Raw genomic sequence first — 22,187 nt, forward strand, 5'->3', positions numbered from 1 at the left:
GTATTTTAAGCATTTGCCTGAAACAGATTGAAAATAATCTATGTAACCTAGAAGCTTAGAATATATTTTTAAAAATGGTTGACACAAACGTACTGATGATTTTAAGAGTTATTTCCCTTAACCTAGGTCTACCTCCTTAAGTAAGTGTTTGTTTATTGTCGAACTTAAATCTTGCAATATGTCATGTTTTTTTCTTCAAAATTAAGGCCATGTATGTTTTTTTAATGTAACATAACACGATTTATATTATATTGAACATGCTTATCATTAAACACGTTAAATGCAAATTAAAAGAGTATCATTATAAGAAAATAATTCGTACTGAAAAAAATCAAGCAAGTGGGAAACATTTCAAATGAACATTTCTCAACATTTGAAATTCCTGCTCCCAAATAATTTTTGCATCGATTTTTTCCTATTCATAAAACATCTTTGATATTCAAATAAGAACAATTAACTTGTTCATGCGCAAATAGTTGTGAAAGTCAACACCCACTTTCAATTTCGATGCAGTTGTTGAGACATTTACATGTTTTATCTGAACTAAACCTAATACAGGGCAACAGTAATGGTTACCAATCATAAACCTACATGTGACTACCCATTCCTTGAAACTGTTTGGGTAATAAACGAGTATGAAAAAAAAGTTTTTGTGTACGGTGTACACCAACTTAACTATGCACCGTACATAAGGATTTATTTGGTCAGCTAAACACCGTACACAACGCTACTTTAGGGATAAAATATCGAATAGTAACATATGTATGAACGATTTCAATGCCAATTATTGAAACAGCTATACTTATAACACACGCACATTGACCTTCTATCAGAAAAAGAGTTGTAATGAATATAGAATTATATCGGATGAGACGAGGGCCTACTTCTTTTACAAGTATTTGCACATGCTTTTGGTAATCCCTCTTGTTTTGGGAAAATAATGAGACATCAATAATCATCAACCTACGACCAAATCATTTCTTAAAACAGCAATTATTTTTAGATTGAAGTACACATTGATATTGTGTGAACAAAACAAAGATTTTTCGTTTCCGTGTAAGATCAAAATTGCTCACGCCCGCTTGGTTAGTACCTATTTCCGCTGTACGATGATACACGGTGATTATATATGTTAAAAAGAATGAATGATTACATGGAATTTAAAAACAATAATGTAGAATACCAAAAATCGATAGTATTGACACAATATCAGAATATAAGTGATATTAAGTAAACTATATAGAATTGGAAAAAATAACCAATATGATAGAGCTTCTTCTTGATAATTTGAAGTCGCTTAAATTTTGAAAATAAATAGAAAGGCTAATATTTACAATCAAATTCACACCTATCATGTCTTGGACAGCCGTTTTGAACTGCATGAATTTACAAATATTTGATTGATAAAAGCTGATCGACAAAATTGTAATCTATCTTAAAAACCATTTTAAATAAAATTTTATCCAAATTTTTTACAATTTTCAATTTCTGATGTACAATTTCTTTTTGAAATCCATTTAAATTGGAATAACAGTACTCCAGTTTTTGATTGACGGTCGATATGTCTCGTACAACCTTAATATTTATTGTTTCATAATTTGTTTTATTTTCTTATTTCTTTAGATATTAATAATGAGTACGAAAGACGAACTTTCACTTACACTTTATCATTATCTTAGTAGGATAATTGGTGCAGAGGATATTGTGAAAACCAGACAAAACACATTTAAGGTTATGGATTTTGTAATGAATGATAATGATGGCTTCACCTTTATCAGCAGTGGTAGTAAAGCAGAAGGTATTGATCTTAAGGGTAGTGATTTCGATAGGATGATAGTTTTAAAATGGTCCATGTTTATGAAAGTATTCATTATGCAACGTATGCTGCAAATAGAATCTTTATTTTACTGGATCATACAGATACACCATCTGGATTTACGAAATTGAAGTTGTATGACAATTTACCAAAATGCATTCCTGTTATAGGTCAATGTTCTCAAACTTTAGGACAAGAAACATACATCTCAAGTAAACTTTTCAGGGAATACTTTTTATCAGAGGATATGATAATACATGGACCGTGTCAGTCTTTACCAGGGGATGTTTGAAATCGTGTGGTTTTTTTCCGATGTAAACCATGGATTGCATCAGCTCAACCATGGATTAACAGATCTCAATCAACGTGGCCAGATTACGAGCAGGTGAAGTCAATTGTGCAATATGGTGTTTTACTTGTTCCTATTGGATATAAAAACTCATTAAATGAGAATTTAGAATGGCGTATATCTTTCTCTATTGCAGAAAAACAATTAATTTATTCTTTTTCACATACACAATTACTGTGCTATGCTTTGCTGAAAGTTAATTTGAAAGATATAGTGAAACCTAAGCATAACGATCTTATTTGTTCATATTTCCTTAAAACAATAATGTTTTGGTTATGTGAGGAATTGGGTCCTGATGTATGGAAACCGGAAAAAAATATCATTTGTTTCATGAATTGTATAAGGCGACTGATATACTGTGTAGAATATAAAATGTGCATCAACTATTTTATTCCAGAAAACAACCTTTTCGAAGACAGATTTACCGATGACCAACACGTCGTGTTAACGTTTACGCTTCGTCTGATATCTACTACACCATGGTCTTCCATTTTTCAAACCTCAACATTCGAAAAGTATAGGTTAGATGCATGTGGACTGACAGCTTCTTCATTGTCGTGCCTCATTTATCCTACATCATCAATAAATCAAATAACTGGTAATGTTTTGAAAAACGTTATACGAGCTATAAAATGCTTCCAAAGTTGTTCAGACCTGGAAGTCTGTAAATACATTGTAGCTTTATATTCTATTTGTTACATACAATCACAGATATTTTATAACATTAGAGAACAAAACAAATCTGTGTATAAACAGTTTGATATACCATTTAGTTGCTACAGGTTTGGACTATATTGCGATGCGTTGTCATATTGGTTATTACTTGCGTCATTCGTGTATCAACATAAGCGTTTTAAAGAATGCATAGATATAGTTACCTACTGTTTATCTAAGAGTACACCAGATAAAATATTTTTACAAGCGACAAATAGCTTAGAAGAACAGACTTTATTCGAGTCAACGAAGAGAGTAGTTGGTTTATTAGTGACATGTAAACATCTTATTATCAAAAATGTGTTTTTTGTCTCTCCATTTTATTTATTGCCAGCAGAACTGTCAACATTATCAAACAAAACGAAAACCATCGTGATTCCGCCCGTTGTTTACTCTCATGTACTGTTATTTTTGTGTTTTCATCATCTTCGAGACGTGAAAGGGAAATCTGATGCTATTCATGGTCTTGAATTAACAATAAGAAATTAACACTTCATTCTAAATATGAGGAATTTGATAGTAGGAAATAAATGCCTTGATATAGTAAAAAACTTAGTATAATTGAAAATCGACTTGATAGATTCGTAAATAAACTCATCAGTGATACCAGGACTAAATTTTATGAATACGCCAGACGCGCGTTTCGTCTATAAAAGACTCATCAGTGACGCTCGAATCCAAAAAAGGTAAAAAAAAAAAAAAAAAAGCCAAATAAAGTCCGAAGTTGAAGTGCATTGAGATCCAAAATTCCTAAAAGTGTTGCCAAATACAGCTAAGGTAATCTATGCCTGAGGTAGAAAAGCCTTAGTATTTCAAAAAATTCAAAATTTTGTAAACAGTTAATTTATAAATATAACAATATAAAAGTCACAATTTAAAGATAAATTAAGGAAATACTAATGTTCAATAAATATTGTCATTAACACTTTAAAGTTGTTTTTATTCAGTTAATGGTATAGATAAAGTTATCCCTTCAAACGAAAGTTTTACTGACGCTATCATTATTTGTTTGATCGGTATAGTAAATATGTGTCACAGATGACCATGGATATGTTATGTCATAACCAAAATATTCTCATTCCCTTTGCTGATATATAACATCATCGAATTTTTCTGAATTATAACAAAATTGGATGTGACTGAAGTCACTATTGGAGCAGGTTCAGTTTACCCTTCCAGACCACGTTGTTTACCCTCAGATTTTGATGGGGATCGTGTTGATAAATCAACAGATTTTTTTGCTGGTGGTTTGTGACTTTTTTCTTTTAACCGTTTGTTTTCTCTTAGGGCAGATCTATACTACAAAAGGGAGAGACCGATTTCTGTTCGCCGCACTTTCTCTGAAACCATTCAATATGTTCAAAGTTGGAAACATTTGTGATATGACGTATAGATTTTAAAATGTTTTGTACTTCCTAAATTTGTCTTTGAAACAATCTTTTTTTTCTACAGAAAACGCCAACTTTTGAGAATACAAAGTGATTATCAGCATTTGATAGTAATAAGATAAATGGTACAAATTTTCTGCACGAGATGCTTATTTTGACAATCATTATCTCTTCAGTGATGCTCGAAGCCAAAATATTTGAAAACCCAAAGCTAATTAAAAAAAACAATGAAGAGCTATAAACCAAAAGAATTGAGAATGGAAAAAGGGAATATGTCAAGGAGAAAACAACCCGACTAAAAAACAGATAACATCAAAAGGTCGCCAATGGGTCTTTGACATAGGGAGGAATCCCGCACCGGAGGTGGTCCTCAGCTGGCCAAAACCAAAAAGGACAAACAAGTATAGCTAAAGCCGGCCAAGGAATCAGAGCTTATGATGATTATTTACATTTTAATCAACACGATAGTGCCAATCTGCTTTGTGCAAAACATGTATTTAGTACTCAAAACCTACACTGTAAATGAAAACAAACTGTAAATTAAAAGACAAGGTAGACTATGATCTATGCGTAGTGTAAAAATGTGTACTGATTGATATACCAACAAATATCTAGCGTCACTGATGTGTCTTATGAAGACAAAATGTGCGTCTGGCGTACTATTTTTAATCCTGGTATCTTTGATAGCTATCTATAACAGCTAGATTTGGTACAAACACACAATTAGATGGGGTTAAACCAGATTTAAACAGCGGTATACTACTTTTGCTTTTATTTACTTGTACTTAAACTTCGACATTAAGTATCTAAAAAATAGATGAAAATGAAACACGAAATGTTAAACTTTCACCGTCCAGCAGTTACCAACCGGATGACCACTTACTCGAAAATTCAAATAAGAGATAACACCAAATAAGACAAACACGGTCAAAGTGAGCGTCACTGATGAGTCTTGTGTAGACGAAACGCGCGTCTGGCGTACTAAATTATAGTCCTGGTACTTTTGATAACTTTTTACTCTGTACAACAGAAAACGAGTTAAGGATGGTATCTCTTCCCAAGTTTTTGGTGGGGTTCGTGTTACTTAGTCTTTAGTTATCTATATTGTTTCTTCTGTACTATTATTTGTTTGTTTGTTTGTCTTTTTATTTGAAGCCATGGCGTTGTCAGTTAATTTTCTATCTATGAGTTTGAATCTCACTCTGGTAGCTTTCGCCCCTCTTCTTTTTTACGATTTCTTGTAGAGACATAGATTTCTGATGTTAAATATACCACTAAAATGACAACATTACATGACTGGAATGCAGTACAAAAAAAATGCAAGAAAATATAGTAGTACATTTCGACATGTTAAACACAGAATAACGACGAAAACCTAAAATCAATTTACGATATTACACAAAACAGCATAATGGAATTACAAACTGTGCGTTACATGAATGTATCAACAACAAAAAGTGACGTCACAGTTGAATCTATAAACATTGGATATAAATCGAGATTAGGTTTGTAATTATGTTATTACATAAATACTGAAATCCAATGCAAATTAAACTAGAGGCTCTAAATTAAAAGCCTGTGTCGTTCACCTTGGTCTATGTGCGTATTTAACAAAGGATCCTCTTTAACATTGTAGAGAGGAATAGATTCATGACAAAATTCTCTGCATTTGTTGATCTTGTATTACTCTTTAGTTGCTCTTTATATACTTTAATTTTTCCTAACAAAATCGAAGAGAATGTACAAAATAATCTACTAACTATATTGGTAACATTTTACTTGTTGGTAGAAATTGCCTTGCTGATCATTTTGTGACTTGAAGTGTGTATTGACGAATATAATTTTTATCATATAATGCAACACGCAAAAATATGGTGATTATCGTCATTGAAGGGCAATAACTATAATAAGTAGTCGTCGGACGATTTCTTCCATATCGTTCTGGTTGTTGATCTTGTCTTACTCATCGTTTTTGCGTATTAAAGTATCTATAAAATCGGGAATATGTCAAAGAGACAACAACCCGACCATAAAAAAGACAACAGCAGAAGGTCACCAACAGGTCTTCAATGTAGCGAGAAATTCCCGCACCCGGAAGCGTCCTTCAGCTGGCACCATAACAAATATATACTAGTTCAGTGATAATTAACGCTATGCTAAACTCCAAATTGTACACAAGAAACTAGAATTAAAAATAATTCAAGACTAACAAAGGCCAGAGGCTTCTGACTTGGGATAGATCCATGTATTGTATTTGTAAAGCATATGAGGCAAAAAAAAATTGGTAAATTCGTCTTCAAATGGAAATTTCACTTTAAAAAGAAGTCGACAGACGATTTCGGCCATTTAAAACTTATTTGTTGATTATTTTGAGTTTTTCTCCGTCTATTTTAGTTAACAAGATGATTGGCATATTGAAAAAAGGTGAAATTTTTCAATAAAGTGAAAACCTAAAGGAAGTCGTCTGACAGTTTTGACATAATGAGACAAGTGGTAGAGCTCAACGTTCGAAACAATTTTGTGCTCCTGTCAGATTTTTTTTCTATTTATAACGGTTTTAAAACATCGGACACATTTTTGAAGCTACATTGTATATACCCCAATAATGAGTGTGACTTTCTTTGGTTTAATTTGGCCCAGTAGTTTCAGATAAAATCCTTTTTGTAAAAGTTAACAGACGACGATGGATGACGGACGACGACGAGTGACAGTGACAATTAATGGCCAAAGCCCGATTGGCCCTTTGGGGCAGGTGAGCTATAATAAAGGTGGAAGTCCATACCACTGTATGACACCTGTTTATAGCTCCGTTATATTGCAAAAAATGTGTAAGAAACCACAACAGATGTAAAGGTTAATTTGCCAAAATTGTGTTAACATAATTATATCATATACATACAACACAACTGTAGGAAATATTCCAACAAACATATAAATAAATCTAACAACAAGAATGTGTCCAAAGTACACGGATGCCCCACTCGCACTATCCTTTTCCATGTTCCATGGACTGTGAAATTAGGTAATAATCAAATTTGGCATTAACATTAGAAAGATTATACTATAGGGAACATATGTACTAAGTTTCAAATTGATTGGACTTCAATTTCATCAAAAACTACCTTGACCAAAAACTTTAACCTGAACGGACGCACAGACTAACGGACGGACGACCGCACGAACGGAGTCACAGACCAGAAAACATAATGCCCCTCTACTAGGTGGGGCATAAAAACGACATCAAAATAGTGTTTGTGGTTCATAGTAAACACAGAAAAAAAAACTTCACTTTTGCGATCAAGAATAAATTAAGTAAAATGTAAAGATAAACTAAACAAAAGAATATCAGCAAAACAATATTGCACTAAGATATGTTGGAATGCCAAAAAAACAAACATCTGATAGCTGGATGCATAAATACCGAGTCCGTTAAAGAGCCAAAACGACAAAAAGAAACATAATAGCAAGATAACAAATAAATCGAAAACTGTAATGGTAATTAAAATTTACACAAATTCAGTACCTAGAATCTATAACTGAAGACCATCGGTAGTGGACACTGCATATTTATCTATTAGGTCTTTGTACTTTCCGATGAACTTTTTGAGAAAAAGAATGAGACGTTCTTTGACAAAAACCTGCTAATCATTATTTTGATCGGACTTAGAATACGTTTTACAAAGTCTAAGACAGAGCTGCAAACTTTTGCATATCTAATCTTAAAAGAAATATATATTCAATACGATGGTGAAGTTGGTATATTGCTTCTAAGTCGTCGAAACTGAACCGAAATAAATATACATAGTTTAGTTTAAAATATGTTCCCGGCATTGGTACAAAAGTCGATAAAAGAAACTTGTAAAAGTCTGTGGTCATTTGAATTATGTATTGCACGTTATAAAAAAGACGTTTACACAGAAAGTCTACGTTTTACTAATCTTTGTGTTTAAATTTGTTTGTATTTTTAAAACAAATCTATAAAAAAAAGTGTTAATCATAAATGTTTCTGGTGGCGCTCGGTGTTTAGGGATAATTGGAACCACAAATCCCAAAACTTTGTGCCAAATTGGAACATCTATACCATGGAGTTTCTTCAACAGAATTTCGAATGATTTTGAAGAGTAATGAATAGTGAATTCAATTAAAAATATTTCGTATCAATAAAATTTCATGCCAGGAACAGGAGAAGTGGCTCCTGGGCTGGTAATATTGTAGGAGACAAAACGTCTAATAGGAGTGGCAAAGACTTATAAGTTGTTAAAACTCGTCAAAGACAGCAGAAAAAATTCTGCTCAAATAGGTTTCTTCGCAACAAAAGTCATTTTAATGGGATTCGACAATAGATTGGAGATTAATGTGACTTTTAAAAATGGGTTCCGAATCACACTAAAGCAGAATCGTTGAACATTTGAATTATTTTGACAAATTAAACAAAAACATATTCTTATAATACTTTAATACAGTCTTTGGCTTGTTAATAAAAACCAAACATATTTTGATATCACATTTGCCTATTGTTACGTGAGAAAGGACATATTTTAAGATTCAGATGAATAAAACTTATCTAGTGTGTGACACATTAAAAACGCTGAAGAAGGTTTATTTTGCTTTAGATATAACAATATCATTGTGAAAATTCCCAAACTCATTGTTAAAGGTGCCATTGGCTCATCTAAGTGTTACTGGTGAAATATTTCCTATAATACATACGGTTATAATATTACTTTTAAGAACAACAAAATTAAATGAGCTTTCTCCTTTATTTTATTATATAATTTTGTTAATTGACACTTGTGGAAAAAACTAGAGTACTTATTCAATTCTGTAAGATGGTATATTTAATTATGACGTCTTTTATTTGTCTTTATTTGTCCGAGAAGTTGTTTCTTTCAGATTTGAAATTAACGAAAAATTATTAAGTTTCCACATATAACACAAAATATATATATCCAATCAATTATTAAACAAAACTGAAACTTACATATTATACTCATCGAAATTTCATAATAATTTCCTTAAAAATGAATAATTTTCATATTTCTTTGAAAAATTTATATCATTTAACAATAGAAATAATCTTATCTAAACCATAAGCTTACTGTGTATAATACCATTTTCTACTGTTAAACTATGAGCTAACTTTATATAACAACATTTCTTTCTGTTCATCACTAGCTATCTGTGTATTATCAATTTCTTTCTGCTCATGATTAGTTTACTGTGTATAATAACATTTCTTTCTGCTCGCCAGTAGCTTACTTCGTATAATAACATTGCTCTCTGCTTGTCAATAGCTAACTGTGTATAATAACATTTCTTTCTGCTCATCATCAGCTTACTTTGTACAATTACATTTCTTTCTGCTCGTCATTAGCTAACTTTGTATGATAAAATGTCTTAATGCTTACCATTAGCTTACTTTGTATAATTACATATCTTTATACTTAATATGAGCCTTCTATGATATTTTTTTTCTACTTTTCGAATACGTCCGTATTCGTGATTTGTATTCGTTTGTGTATGAATGAATCAATAATATCCCAGTTCAGGTGGCACGATAGTATTTATTTCCAGGGAACTATGTTGCTCTTTTGTGTTCCCTAACTAGGTTCATGTATTGAAACACTGTTATTGTATAAAGAATACAGCATGCACTCAACATATCTTCAAAGCTGAGGGAGAAACAAGGTTTAGAAAAAAGGAAATATTTCAAATATAGGTGAAAGGAATTTTGTTAAATTGTATATTCAATGCATGATAAAAGACCTCAAAGCGCTATTAGCCTGAGGTTTATACATACAGCAGAAAAAGTAAACAGTCATCATCATTAAAATGGTTTACTTTTGCCAATAGTGACTTGGATGGAGAGTTGTCACATTGGCACTCATACCACATCTTTTTATATCTATATATCATACAAACACATATTTTTTTTCTGAATATTGTAATGAAAGTACTTCAGAGAACTGCGTATGTAGGTTCTGGGTCAATGTTAAAAAAAGTGATTAAAGCTCCACATTAAATACCAAGATTCATGCTTTCACTGTCGAATAACATGTATAAACTATTTGTACTAAAGTTCTGTCCCTTGGAAATGATAATTATATGGAATATTCCATTATAAACTCTCACACTCTCAAGTGTATAATTCGTGTATCGAACTTACACGAAAGGTTTATCTTAGCAATGTATCGGAAAAGTTCGAAAATGACTCCGGATTAACTATTACAAAAAGAAAATGCCGCTTTAAAATGATTGATTACTTATATGGAAATTGCATTGTAAGGGCTTTCTAATTCTATAAGAGAATTAGAAAAAATTTTAAAGAACACAAAACAGTTTTAGTTTCTGCCCTTTCTATATTTATAAATCATTATTATCATCAATTAAAGACGAGAGCAAACTTAAACTTTGTAAAAATCCCTTAAGTTGATACCTTATGTATCTTTACTATAAAATACTTGAAACTTTTAAGGAATAAGATAATGACCAGAGTGGATGGGGAAAAATCTGATGGAGATTTTTTGCCATTTAAATTAATGAAAAGTACTTCTATATATGTGAATCTGATTGGAAGAATCCTGTTTGAACGAAGCCAATTGGAAGTAATATACCTCTGTTTGAACGAAGCAACATTGTTTATCATTCTTGTTAATAGTCATCAAAGGTACCAGGATTATAATTTAGTGCGCCAGACGCGCGTATCGTCTACATAAGATTCATCAGTGACGCTCATATCAAATATGTATAAAGCCAAAAAAGTACAAAGTTGAAGAGCATTGAGGATCCAAAATTTCAAAAAGTTGTGCCAAATACGGCTAAGGTAATATATGCTTGGGATAAGAAAATCCTTAGTTTTTCGTTAAATTCAAATTTTGGTCAACAGAAAATTTATAAAAATGACCACGTTATTGATATTCATGTCAACACCGAAATGTTGACTACTGGGCAGTGGCATCTCTCAATAGTGACATTGCACTATGGCTACTTTCCTAGCCAGCAGAAACAAGCGTATGGCTTAGCCATGGAAATATAGATAAACAGTAATGTCTAAATGCTTAACATTAGAAATGAGCATTTCTGAAAGCATAACTTTCTTGCCATGTACTATGAAACATGCGTGAGGCTAAATTTTGAAGTAAATTTAATCAGACACGACGTTCTGGTTTTGTGTTCGCTAACTAAAATATCGCTAACCGTAATCGGTATTTGTATGGTATGTTAGCCTTAAACAAAGTTTACATAACTTTTTGGTAGATCAATTGCAGAGAAGCTTTATTAGAAAAACAAATCACAAAGCAACTTAACTTTAACATAATCTATTACCAGATTACTAAGGTAGCAAAATATAATGATATGTTCTACCTCAATTAGACAGCTTTGAACTGATGAAATTACTTTTATACAGCTCTTAAACTTATAAATGAAGAACCAAGACAAAGAAGAAAGATGAATTTTTCATATGCTTATAATTTCATTATATATAATTATAACATAATCGATTATTATGAAATTAATTGCCAAATTGTCCACATTTGATTGAAATTAGCTTTTTTTGTGTCCTTCTTGAAGCTCTTCAATTTAATTCACGCATTCTCAAGGGTATCCTTCAGGATTGACTATATTTAGAAATCAATTAATTTTTGAATATACATAAAGAAAAATACACACCTTGTGCATCACAAATCAGATATGGCGGGAGAAGTTATATCACAGTTGACCTTGATCTAAGTCATTTGCTACTGATCAGGTCAAAACTCCGCTCACCTGGATGTACATCAACTATCAATAATCTCAGTAGTCAAGTAACACATTGCAATAACTTTTCCATTTATTTCCATTTATTTCTTTTTTTTTCGCCTGGCAGCTCATATATTATATATAAATGTATTTATTTGGAATTTATTTTCTTTTTCTATGCATTTTTCCATCTCTATTTTTCATAACTGTTTGAAAAGCTGGTCATAAAGCTGTAAGTTGATTCTATCGATCGAAATAATAAAAACAGCAACAACAACAACATCAAACAACACGTGTTTATTCAATTCCTAAATGAATGTGTTTGTTTTGTTTTGTTTATTTTTACCTATATTGCTTTAATTTGAGAAACCATATCAAACGTATGTTGACCAAAATGAATCAGATTGAGGAAGTAATAAAAAAAATACATTTTATAAACGACGAAAGTGAAGGAGCGGGAAAGTCTTAAAATAGACAATTTGAATAGATATAAACTTAGTAAACCGGAGAGCGGAAATAAACGCTGTACGACGATAAAATTTACAAAAGGGAAGAATTTTATATAACCTTTAAAATATTTGTTTTCTATACAATATACTTCCCTTTATCAAATACCTCCTAGAGAAAGGAAGTCAATAATCAGACCAAACAATCAGTTTGTTTGTCATATTTTGCAGAAAGTAAGATGAGAAAATAATGATAAGACATAAAATATCATTAAATTTATTCATTCTTTTTATTTTTAATGATTTGCTCAATTCATAGAATAAGAAATTTGGTGCCATTTTAAGTAAACTTTCTACAAATGGGTAAATAAACTCAACATAGATATCAGGACTAAAATTTGAACATACGTCAGACGCGCGTTTCGTCTTCAAAAGAAATTATCTTTAGGAATTTGAAATGAATCCTTTTGTTAGTGATTAACTTAATACTACACGAAAGTTAATAATGTGCATTCCTTGGCTTATGAGACCCTGTTTCAAGGAAAGGCATAATTAGATTAATAATCATTCTTTCATTTCAAACTTCTGAATAAATGCATAGAAAAAAACATCTTTAAAGTTCGCAAAAAATGCTAAGATACAGGATTAACATTGATTAAAAAAATATTAATAATCACTTGCACAAACGCAATAAAGGAAATATCACAAGTGTAGAAACACAAATTCATACATTTGATAGTTGACCCAACAGAAAACGACACATATTAGATGATCATACGAAGCTCAAAAGACACATAGCCGGTTGATATAAGTACAAATGACACTAAACAACTACAAATAAAAACAAACAAGAATTACATCAAACAATATTGTTTAAAACTTTGAACTATAATTATATTATAAAATGGTAGTAAAAAATTGTAGAGATTGTAAAAATATGATATTGTGATTTTATGTGCGTTTTTGTTTTCAATTCGAAAGAAGCAATGATAATAATGGCCAAAATCAGTACCATTGATAAAAATAAAAATTAAAACTTTCTCAAGATCTGAAGAAACAAGTCTTGTTATAAATCTTTATTAATAAAGAAGCATCTTGTCATTATATAACTACCATAATCATATGATATATAAAAAGTTAACAGATAGAAAAAGTTCTTCGTACAACCCCTTGCCTTACTCACAGGAAAAGAGAATATTCGTAGAGAAATACTTGTGGTGAATATTACGAAAGCCCTGAAGTGCCATTCAAAAATAAAATTATAACTTGTGTGCATGAGATACTATCTTATGCCCAAGCGTTACTGTCTTGTGCACACGAGTTACACAAGTTGTACGCACGACTTTTACAACTTATGCGCACATGTTGCACATGTTTTCCTTGACATGCACTCATTTTGTTTAGAAAGCTAGTATATGGCATGTCGTAGCTGCGAACATATGTTTATATATGCGCATACTTTTCAATATCTAGACATTCTTTTTCTATATATTCTCATTCTTTTTCTATATATGCACATATGTTACTTTATTTGCACATACTTTCTCACATATACACTGTTTTCTTTATATGTACATACATTACCTATTTATACACATACTTATTCTACGTAGTTTTTCATGTGCATACTTTTCTTAATCTGAACATAGTTTTCAATGTGAGAATTACCATTCATATGATATTTTTCTATTGTTTTCTCAGACTGAAATAAAGCTCCGAATACCATAAGAAGAATGTTTATTAAGTATTTTTTTTAAATAACCAACTTTTTATATTACTGCAATTTTTTGGGGGTTGTATAATGGTATAGCGCTATTGCCTTATAATGGAGTCGCTTGTTTTTCAAGCCATAACTTTGTATTAGCCGATGTGTTTGTACTGCATTTTAAAACAAGGATTCTTACCAATAAAGTTGGAACTGATTTTAGTGGTTGTTGTCACCTGTGTTCAGTGACAGGGCCCGTATGCCTAAAGCTTAAGGGAAGATTTGTTCCGAACGGACGGATTTTTCTACATGTCCTAGATAAATTGATATTAAGAAAGGAAATCTTATCTCAAGGGGTTTCATGCTTACGGGCCCAGAAGTTGTAAAAAAAAAAAACAAAGTATTAATAAATCTTAAATTAAATTGTCTATTTCTTTACCAATTTTAATGGGTTTTCAAAGATCTGAAAATGTGAATTGTTTCTATTATTATGATGTTATAGATTGGACCCAAGACGGAAAAATGAAAAGTTTGTTTTTTTTCCCCGCCGAATGGTGCATTAAGTATTACCCTTGAACGTCCGTCTTACCGTCTGTCCTTCCATCTGGTCATCTTTTTCTGCACTCTAACATAAGTTTTCCTCTTCCTAATTTGATGAAGCTCATACACAATGGTGAGAACTATAACACGCAGAGAGTGTTAGAATATTGGCAGTAAGTCACTTGCCGTTCCTTTATAACTAGGAAAATGTAGACGCAAAACAAAAATTGCAGTTTTAATCTGTCAATTTATAATTGAGAACTGCAGCATGTCATACCGTATATGATATTCTCACCATTTTTGAAGCTTTTTCAATGCGTACATATTTCACGCGAGAGAGAAACTTAGAAAATCATTTTTATAGATTATTCCTTCAGAGCAAATTTTATATTGCTTCTACTATTGTTTAAAAAAAACCCAATCATATTCCAATAAAAGAAAATGTGTCTAAGTACAAGAATGCCCCCGCTCAAGCTTTTTATTTTCCAAGTCATTAAGGTGCATAATTGTAGAAAGTAAATAACTATCCAAATTCGAACTCTGTCCTTTGTGATTCTTAAAATTGTTTGTGAGTTTCATTAAATTTTGAAAAGGCAATCTAACGACAGAGTGCGGAAACCAAAATAAATGCAATTTTCCAAGTAAAAACAGGAACGATAAGTGACTCACGGCCCACATTCGACTCTTTAGTTTTTTCTTTTGTGTATGAGTTTCATCAAATTAGGAAAAGGAAACTTAAGTTAGAGTGCCGGAAAAAAAATGGACGGATTGAAAGACAGACGGAAAGAAGTATGATAAAAGGTAATACTTAATACCCCATTCACCTAGCAGCGAGGCATCAAATTTCCCCCTCTTTAATTTGTCCCTCCTACTACATCACATTAATAGGAAATAATTTACATTTAGAGATCTATACTGAAGACTTTTAAAAACCCATAATAAGTTGTAAAGAATTAGGTAACTTAAACTTAGTTTGATAAAAATGCCTTTTTTTTATTACTTTTGAACCTTTTTCAATGAACTGCGGTGACAACAACCACTAAAATCGGTGCCATTATTGGTAAGAATGATTGTGTTAAAATTTTATACAAACAATTCGGCTAATACAAAGTTATGGCTTGAAAAACAAGTGACTACAGATGAAGGCAACAGCGCTATACCATTAAAAAAAACCCAAAGAAAAGTAGGTTATTTTTAAACTGAGCAACATACATCCTTAAGAAATTCTTAATAAACATTCTTATGGAATTGGGACCCTTTTTGTCAGTCTGAAAAACAACACAAAAGTATCATATGAATAGTAATTCTCACATTTAAAAACTATGTTCATAAGAAGAAAAGTATGCAAATGAAGAACTACGTTCATATATAGACAAAGTATGTGCATATGTAGGAAAAGTTTGCGCATATAAAGTAAATTATGTGCATATATGGGAAAAGTATGTGCATATAAGGTACACTATGTGAATATATAAAAAAAAGTCTGTGCATATAAGGTAAACTATGTGTATATATAGAAAAATTATGTTCATATATAAAAAAAAAAGATCGTGCAGATATTGAAAAGTATGAGCATATATAAACATACCAACATTGAAGACCTGTTGGTGACCTTCTGCTGTTGTCTTCTCTATGGTCGGGTTGTTGTCTCTTTGGCACATTCTCCATTGCCATTCTCAATTTTATATGTTCACGTAAGCAGATATAGCGTTCCATAAATTAGGCTTCTAAGCAAAATGGTTGCATGTCAATAAGAACACGTGTAACTTGTGCGCACAAGTTGTACAACTCGTGTGCAGAAGTTAGTAACTCGTGCGCACAGGTTGTAATTATTCTTTGCAAGGCACTCCAGGGCTTCCGTAATATCATATAAATATTATTTCGAACAAAAAAGTAGCATTAAATGTAGCAATACATACAGAATATTAACATAACAGCCTTATAAAAAAAAGGTTGTTGTCTCATGACGTTTATTGTCACTGTCATCTTCTTCACCTTTTTTGTTGACGTCTTTGTTAGACAATTTTTTTATGTTTGTTAGATTATTTTTTTTTTTTTTTTTTTTTTTTTTTAGTTAGATGTGTTTTCATAGTTTTGGCTGCTTCATCCCAATTTATTTTACATTAATCTATTATGTTTAGTTTTCAAAAGTGCAAAAATTACAATTATACATTAAAATACGGGGATTCGATTCGAATTAATTTAATCTGAGAGGCGAAAGATACCAGAAGGATATTATAATTCATAAGTTGAAAACAGACTGACAATGTTAGGGCAAAGAACATAAAACGACCAACAGACAAACAACAGTACATAGAACACTAAAGACTGAGCAACACGAACCCCACCAAAACTGGAGGTGATCTCCGGTGCTCTGAAAACTAGTAGCTGTGTATACAATACATTGTAAGACATTTTCTAGTTTGGCGCAACACAAGTTGCAGAATAAATGTAACTATAAAGAATCAGTAATCATTAATGAACTCCTTAAAATTTATAGATAAGGACAAAATCATTATCGAAAGAACAAATAAACCAATATCTTGTCAAATTAAATGCAATGCTGTTTTTTTTTTATGGTTATGAATACATTCATATTCCAACAATTTTGAAATGTATCAAATATTTCAGAACTTTTTCTTCCCACTCATTTCGATTGAAATGGAAGGAGGTACTTCCATCAATTGTCAAATTTCAAGTATCTTCAAGTGGTTTCGTATAAACTATTGTTATAAAAATAGAAACGAACAATGAATGGGATAAATATTGATGATCATAGACATGGTAGTGTGTAACCAGGTTCAATTCATTGATCTGTTACATAATGTTCCGGTGCACTACAACACAGTTGACACCAGCAATATAATATTTTATAGAGGTAAGTTTTTTTTTCTTTTTTTTGGTTCTCAAATTTGGAATAAAAACAGACAATTTGAGCAACATGAACGTCATTCAAACCGATGGGGAACTATCAAAAGCTCTTATAAGTTTTAATCTTTAATCTGTTGGTCTCTCGCGCGCACCTTGTGATGCTTATTCTAGTTACACATAGAGACCAAACACTCAACGCCTTTAGTATTTATGTCGATTATATTCTAAGTCTCTCCATGTAAACCTTCTTTGGAAATTAGAAACATGCCTTTTATCTGTGGACTTTCTCTTTATTCGGGTGTCAATAATGAGTATTTTGTAGACGAAACGTGCGTCTTGTGAACAACAATTTAAACCTGGTATCTATTATAAGTATACATATAGAGCGATCTTTCAAACATTCAATCAAAGGTTCAATTCTTCCCAAAAAGAAACCAGATAAAAAATGGACCGCTAGAAATTTGTGCCAGGCTTTATATATTCAAAGGGGGATTGATGGTACGTCTGCATATAAACATTCAAAAGAAAAAAAGAAAACAAAAACCAAGAGATTATCATAATATTCATTTTCCAAATTCACCTTTACTTTTTAATAAAAAGAATTAAAATTGATATCAATAAATCATAAAATGTTAAACATGTCGCAATAAAAGGTAGAGTACAATATCAAACGTATTTTATAGTTGGATATTAATTACTTTCTTTTTAGATTTTCTTAAATACTGAATCATACAGACGAACAACTTTCACTTGAATTTTATCATTATGTATGTAACATTGTTGGTTCAGAAGATGTTGTAAAAACAAGACGAAGTATGTTTACAATAATGGACTTTGTTCACAGTGGAAATGTTATAATAAGCACTGGAAGTAGAGCAGAAGGTTTGGATCTAAAGGGCAGTGATTTCGATGTAATGAATATGCTTGATGATTGTCAGGTACATGAGAATATCAATAATGTGATAAATGGTCCATTAAAGGTGCCAATTTTAATGGAAACAAATGACACAAAACCTGGGTTTACGAAATTAAAGGTGTATCCCATATTTAATAGATTACCCATCTTAAGTAACATGGTTGAAACTTTAGGAGAAGAAACATTCATCTCAAGCAAACGTTTTAGGGAATCATTTTTATCACCTGGTCAGATTATACATGGTCCTTGCTTATCTGATTCAAGTGCTTCAGTGGATGTTGCTATCTGTTTACGATGTAAAGAATGGATTACAATAGCTCAACCGTGGATTAAAAGACCAAGGTCGACATGGCCAGATTACAAAGTTATTGCGTCAATAGTTCAGTATGGTGTTCTATTTGTTCCCATAGGGTATAAACATTCACCTAACGAAAACATGGAATGGCGAATTTCATTTTCCATGGCAGAAAAACAATTGATTTATTCTTTTTCACACACTCAATTATTGTGTTATGCGTTATTAAAAATTATTCTTAAAGACATAATCAAACCGAAACATGGTGATCTAATTTGTTCATATTTTTTGAAAACCATAATGTTTTGGTTGAGTGAAGAGTCATATCCTTCAGACTGGAAACCCGAATCATTTTTGTCTTGTTTTCTGAACTGTCTTAGACGACTGAATTACTGTGTAGAATACAAAACATGTCTTCATTATTTCATACCAGAGTACAACTTATTTGAGGATAGATTCACTGATGACCAACAAGTAACATTACTGAATACGTTGCAGCTTATATATATTTCACCATGGACTGCAATTTTTAATACGTCGACCTTTCAAGAGTATAGGCTAAATTCTAGAAATGCCCACGACTTCAATTTGACAGCTTTCGCATTGCAATGCATCAGTTATTTTGGAATATTAAATCCTACTTTTACCAATGTGTTGTTTAATCTAATGGATATTATTCCAATAAAACGTGCTATAACATGTTGTATTAATTTTCATGACAAGGAATTATGTGAACACGCGTTGTCTGTGATTTCCCATTGGTACATACAATCATATAGAAAATTTATAGGAAGTAACAAATCTTTCTATAGACAAAACCGTATCATGTTTGGTTTCGTCAAGATTGGGCTATCTTCCGATGTATTGAACTCTTGGATATTGTTTGCATCATCATTGTATCAATGTAAACGTTTAAAAGAATGCATTTATATAATAAATTACTGCTTATCTAAGTGCTCTCCAGATAAAATACCGTGCTATATTTCAGACGCTCGTTACAGTTTAGAAGAACAGACAGTTTTCAACAGAATGCGTCAGAGAGATGGTGTGATAGCGACGTGTAAAAATCTTATCATTCGAGATGTTGTTTTCTACTATCCCTTTACTTTACTTCCAACAGAACTGACAAGGCTACCTAGATTGCATAATTTGATTCATGTTCCGTCTGTTGTTTACTGCCATGTAATATTATTTTTGTGTTTTCATCATCTTCGAGATGTCAGGGGAAAATTAACGGCTCGTCGAGATCTTCAACTCACAATTAAAGAAAGATACTTCATAAGACGTGATAACAGAACATTAAAAATAGTGTATCAATGCCTGGATATAGTAAAAGCATTGGTATAATTGAGATTCACCGAAGCGTTGAACAATTTACCAATTTTGAATCAAGAAGATTACTTTAATAGACATGAAAGATACTAATTCTGAATTAAAATTATGATACAACAATATCTTTTGAATTGGTCTTTTTCGTTTTTCATTTTATTGATATTTTACTTTCTAAATATGACTATATAGTTTGTAGTATGGTGTCGGTAGACAAGACAAAAATATTGAGACGGAACATGTTATTTAATGACAAGCCGTTGAACAACGTTTGAAATATTATCCCTGGCCGTCGATTTATACTCTTTCTTTAATCTATACAATGTTTACTAATATGAGTAACACGACTTGTGCCACATGTGGAAAAAGATCTGTTTTCCCTTCTGGAGCATCTTAGATCACCACTAGTGTTTGGTGGGCTTCGTGTTGCTTAGTCTTTAGTTTTTTATGTTATGTTTGGTATACTGTTAGTTGTCCTTTGATTGCTTTTCTTTTCTTGCCACGAGACTGTCTGTTGTTTTCGGCTTATGAGTTTAAATATACTTTTGATATCGTTTCTTATATATTTACTTCAATATAACAATAGTAGTCTTTTACCATTTTATTCATAATTTCTTATTTATACAATTACCCTTCATATTTCAACTGAATTATACATTAAAACATTAAAAATTAAAATCAAATTTACACATCAAGATAATAGTAATCAAAGCTACAAGGGTTATAATTTAGTACTCTACACGAGCGTTTCGTCTACATAAGACTCATCAGTGACGCTCATACCAAATTAGTTATAAAACTAAACAAACGAAATTAAGAAAAAAGCATGGACTCCAAAGTGTGGAGACCGATTGTGTCGATAGGATATGCGTCTCCTAGTTTATATGTTGAGACCGATTGTGTCGATATGGTATGCGTCTCCTAGTTTATATGTTGAGACCGATTGTGTTGATAGGGTATGCGTCTCCTAGTTTATATGTTGAGACCGATTGTGTCGAAAGGGTATGCGTCTCCTAGTTTATATGTTGAGACCGATTGTGTCGATAGGGTATGCGTCTCCTAGTTTATATGTTGAGACCGATTGTGTCGATAGGGTATGCGTCTCCTAGTTTATATGTTGAGACCGATTGTGTCGATAGGGTAAACGTCTCCTAGTTTATATGTTGAGACTATTTGAGTCGATAGGGTATGCGTCTCCTAGTTTATATGTTGAGACCGATTGTGTCGATAGGGTATGCGTATCCTAGTTTATATGTTGAGACCGATTGTGTCGATAGGGTAAGCGTCTCTTAGTTTATATGTTGAGACTATTTGTGTCGATAGGGTATGCGTCTCCTAGTTTATATGTTGAGACCGATTGTGTCGATAGGGTATGCGTCTCCTAGTTTATATGTTGAGACCGATTGTGTCGATAGGGTAAGCGTCTCCTAGTTTATATGTTGAGATTATTTGTGTCGATAGGGTATGCGTCTCCTAGTTTATATGTTGAGACCGATTGTGTCGATAGGGTATGCGTCTCCTAGTTTATATGTTGAGACCGATTGTGTCGATAGGGTATGCGTCTCCTAGTTTATATGTTGAGACCGATTGTGTCGATATGGTATGCGTCTCCTAGTTTATATGTTGAGACCAATTGTGTCGATATGGTATGCGTCTCCTAGTTTATGTGTTGAGACCAATTGTGTCGATTGGGTATGCGTCTCCTAGTTTATATGTTGAGACCAATTGTGTCGATTGGGTATGTGTCTCCTAGTTTATATGTTGAGTCCGATTGTGTCGATAGGGTATGCGTCTCCTAGTTTATATGTTGAGACCGATTGTGTCGATAGGGTATACTTCTTCTAGTTCATATGTGAGACCGATTGTGTCGATAGAGTATGCGTCTCCTAGTTTATATGTTGAGACCAATTGTGTCGATTGGGTATGTGTCTCCTAGTTTATATTTTGAGTCCGATTGTGTCGATAGGGTATGCGTCTCCTAGTTTATATGTTGAGACCAATTGTGTCGATTGGGTATGCGTCTCCTAGTTTATATGTTGAGACCGATTGTGTTGATAAGGCATGCGTCTCCTAGTTTA

At 32.1% G+C, this 22,187-nt stretch overlaps 1 protein-coding gene across 1 annotated transcript in view; it reads left to right on the plus strand.

Moving 5' to 3' along the window:
• The first annotated feature begins 568 nt into the window (after positions 1 to 568).
• LOC139497808 (cyclic GMP-AMP synthase-like receptor) overlaps positions 569 to 22,187 on the plus strand; it is a 32,545-nt gene continuing 10,926 nt past the window's right edge. Inside the window, exons 1-5 of the mRNA XM_071286042.1 lie at positions 569 to 622; positions 1,624 to 1,798; positions 14,183 to 14,197; positions 14,477 to 14,540; positions 18,414 to 19,302. Of these exons, the coding sequence (XP_071142143.1) occupies positions 569 to 622; positions 1,624 to 1,798; positions 14,183 to 14,197; positions 14,477 to 14,540; positions 18,414 to 19,302 (1,197 nt within the window). The remainder of the gene's footprint in view (positions 623 to 1,623; positions 1,799 to 14,182; positions 14,198 to 14,476; positions 14,541 to 18,413; positions 19,303 to 22,187) is intronic.

The sequence above is a fragment of the Mytilus edulis genome, chromosome 12 (genome assembly GCF_963676685.1).
Source record: "Mytilus edulis chromosome 12, xbMytEdul2.2, whole genome shotgun sequence".
Classification (NCBI taxonomy): domain Eukaryota; kingdom Metazoa; phylum Mollusca; class Bivalvia; order Mytilida; family Mytilidae; genus Mytilus; species Mytilus edulis.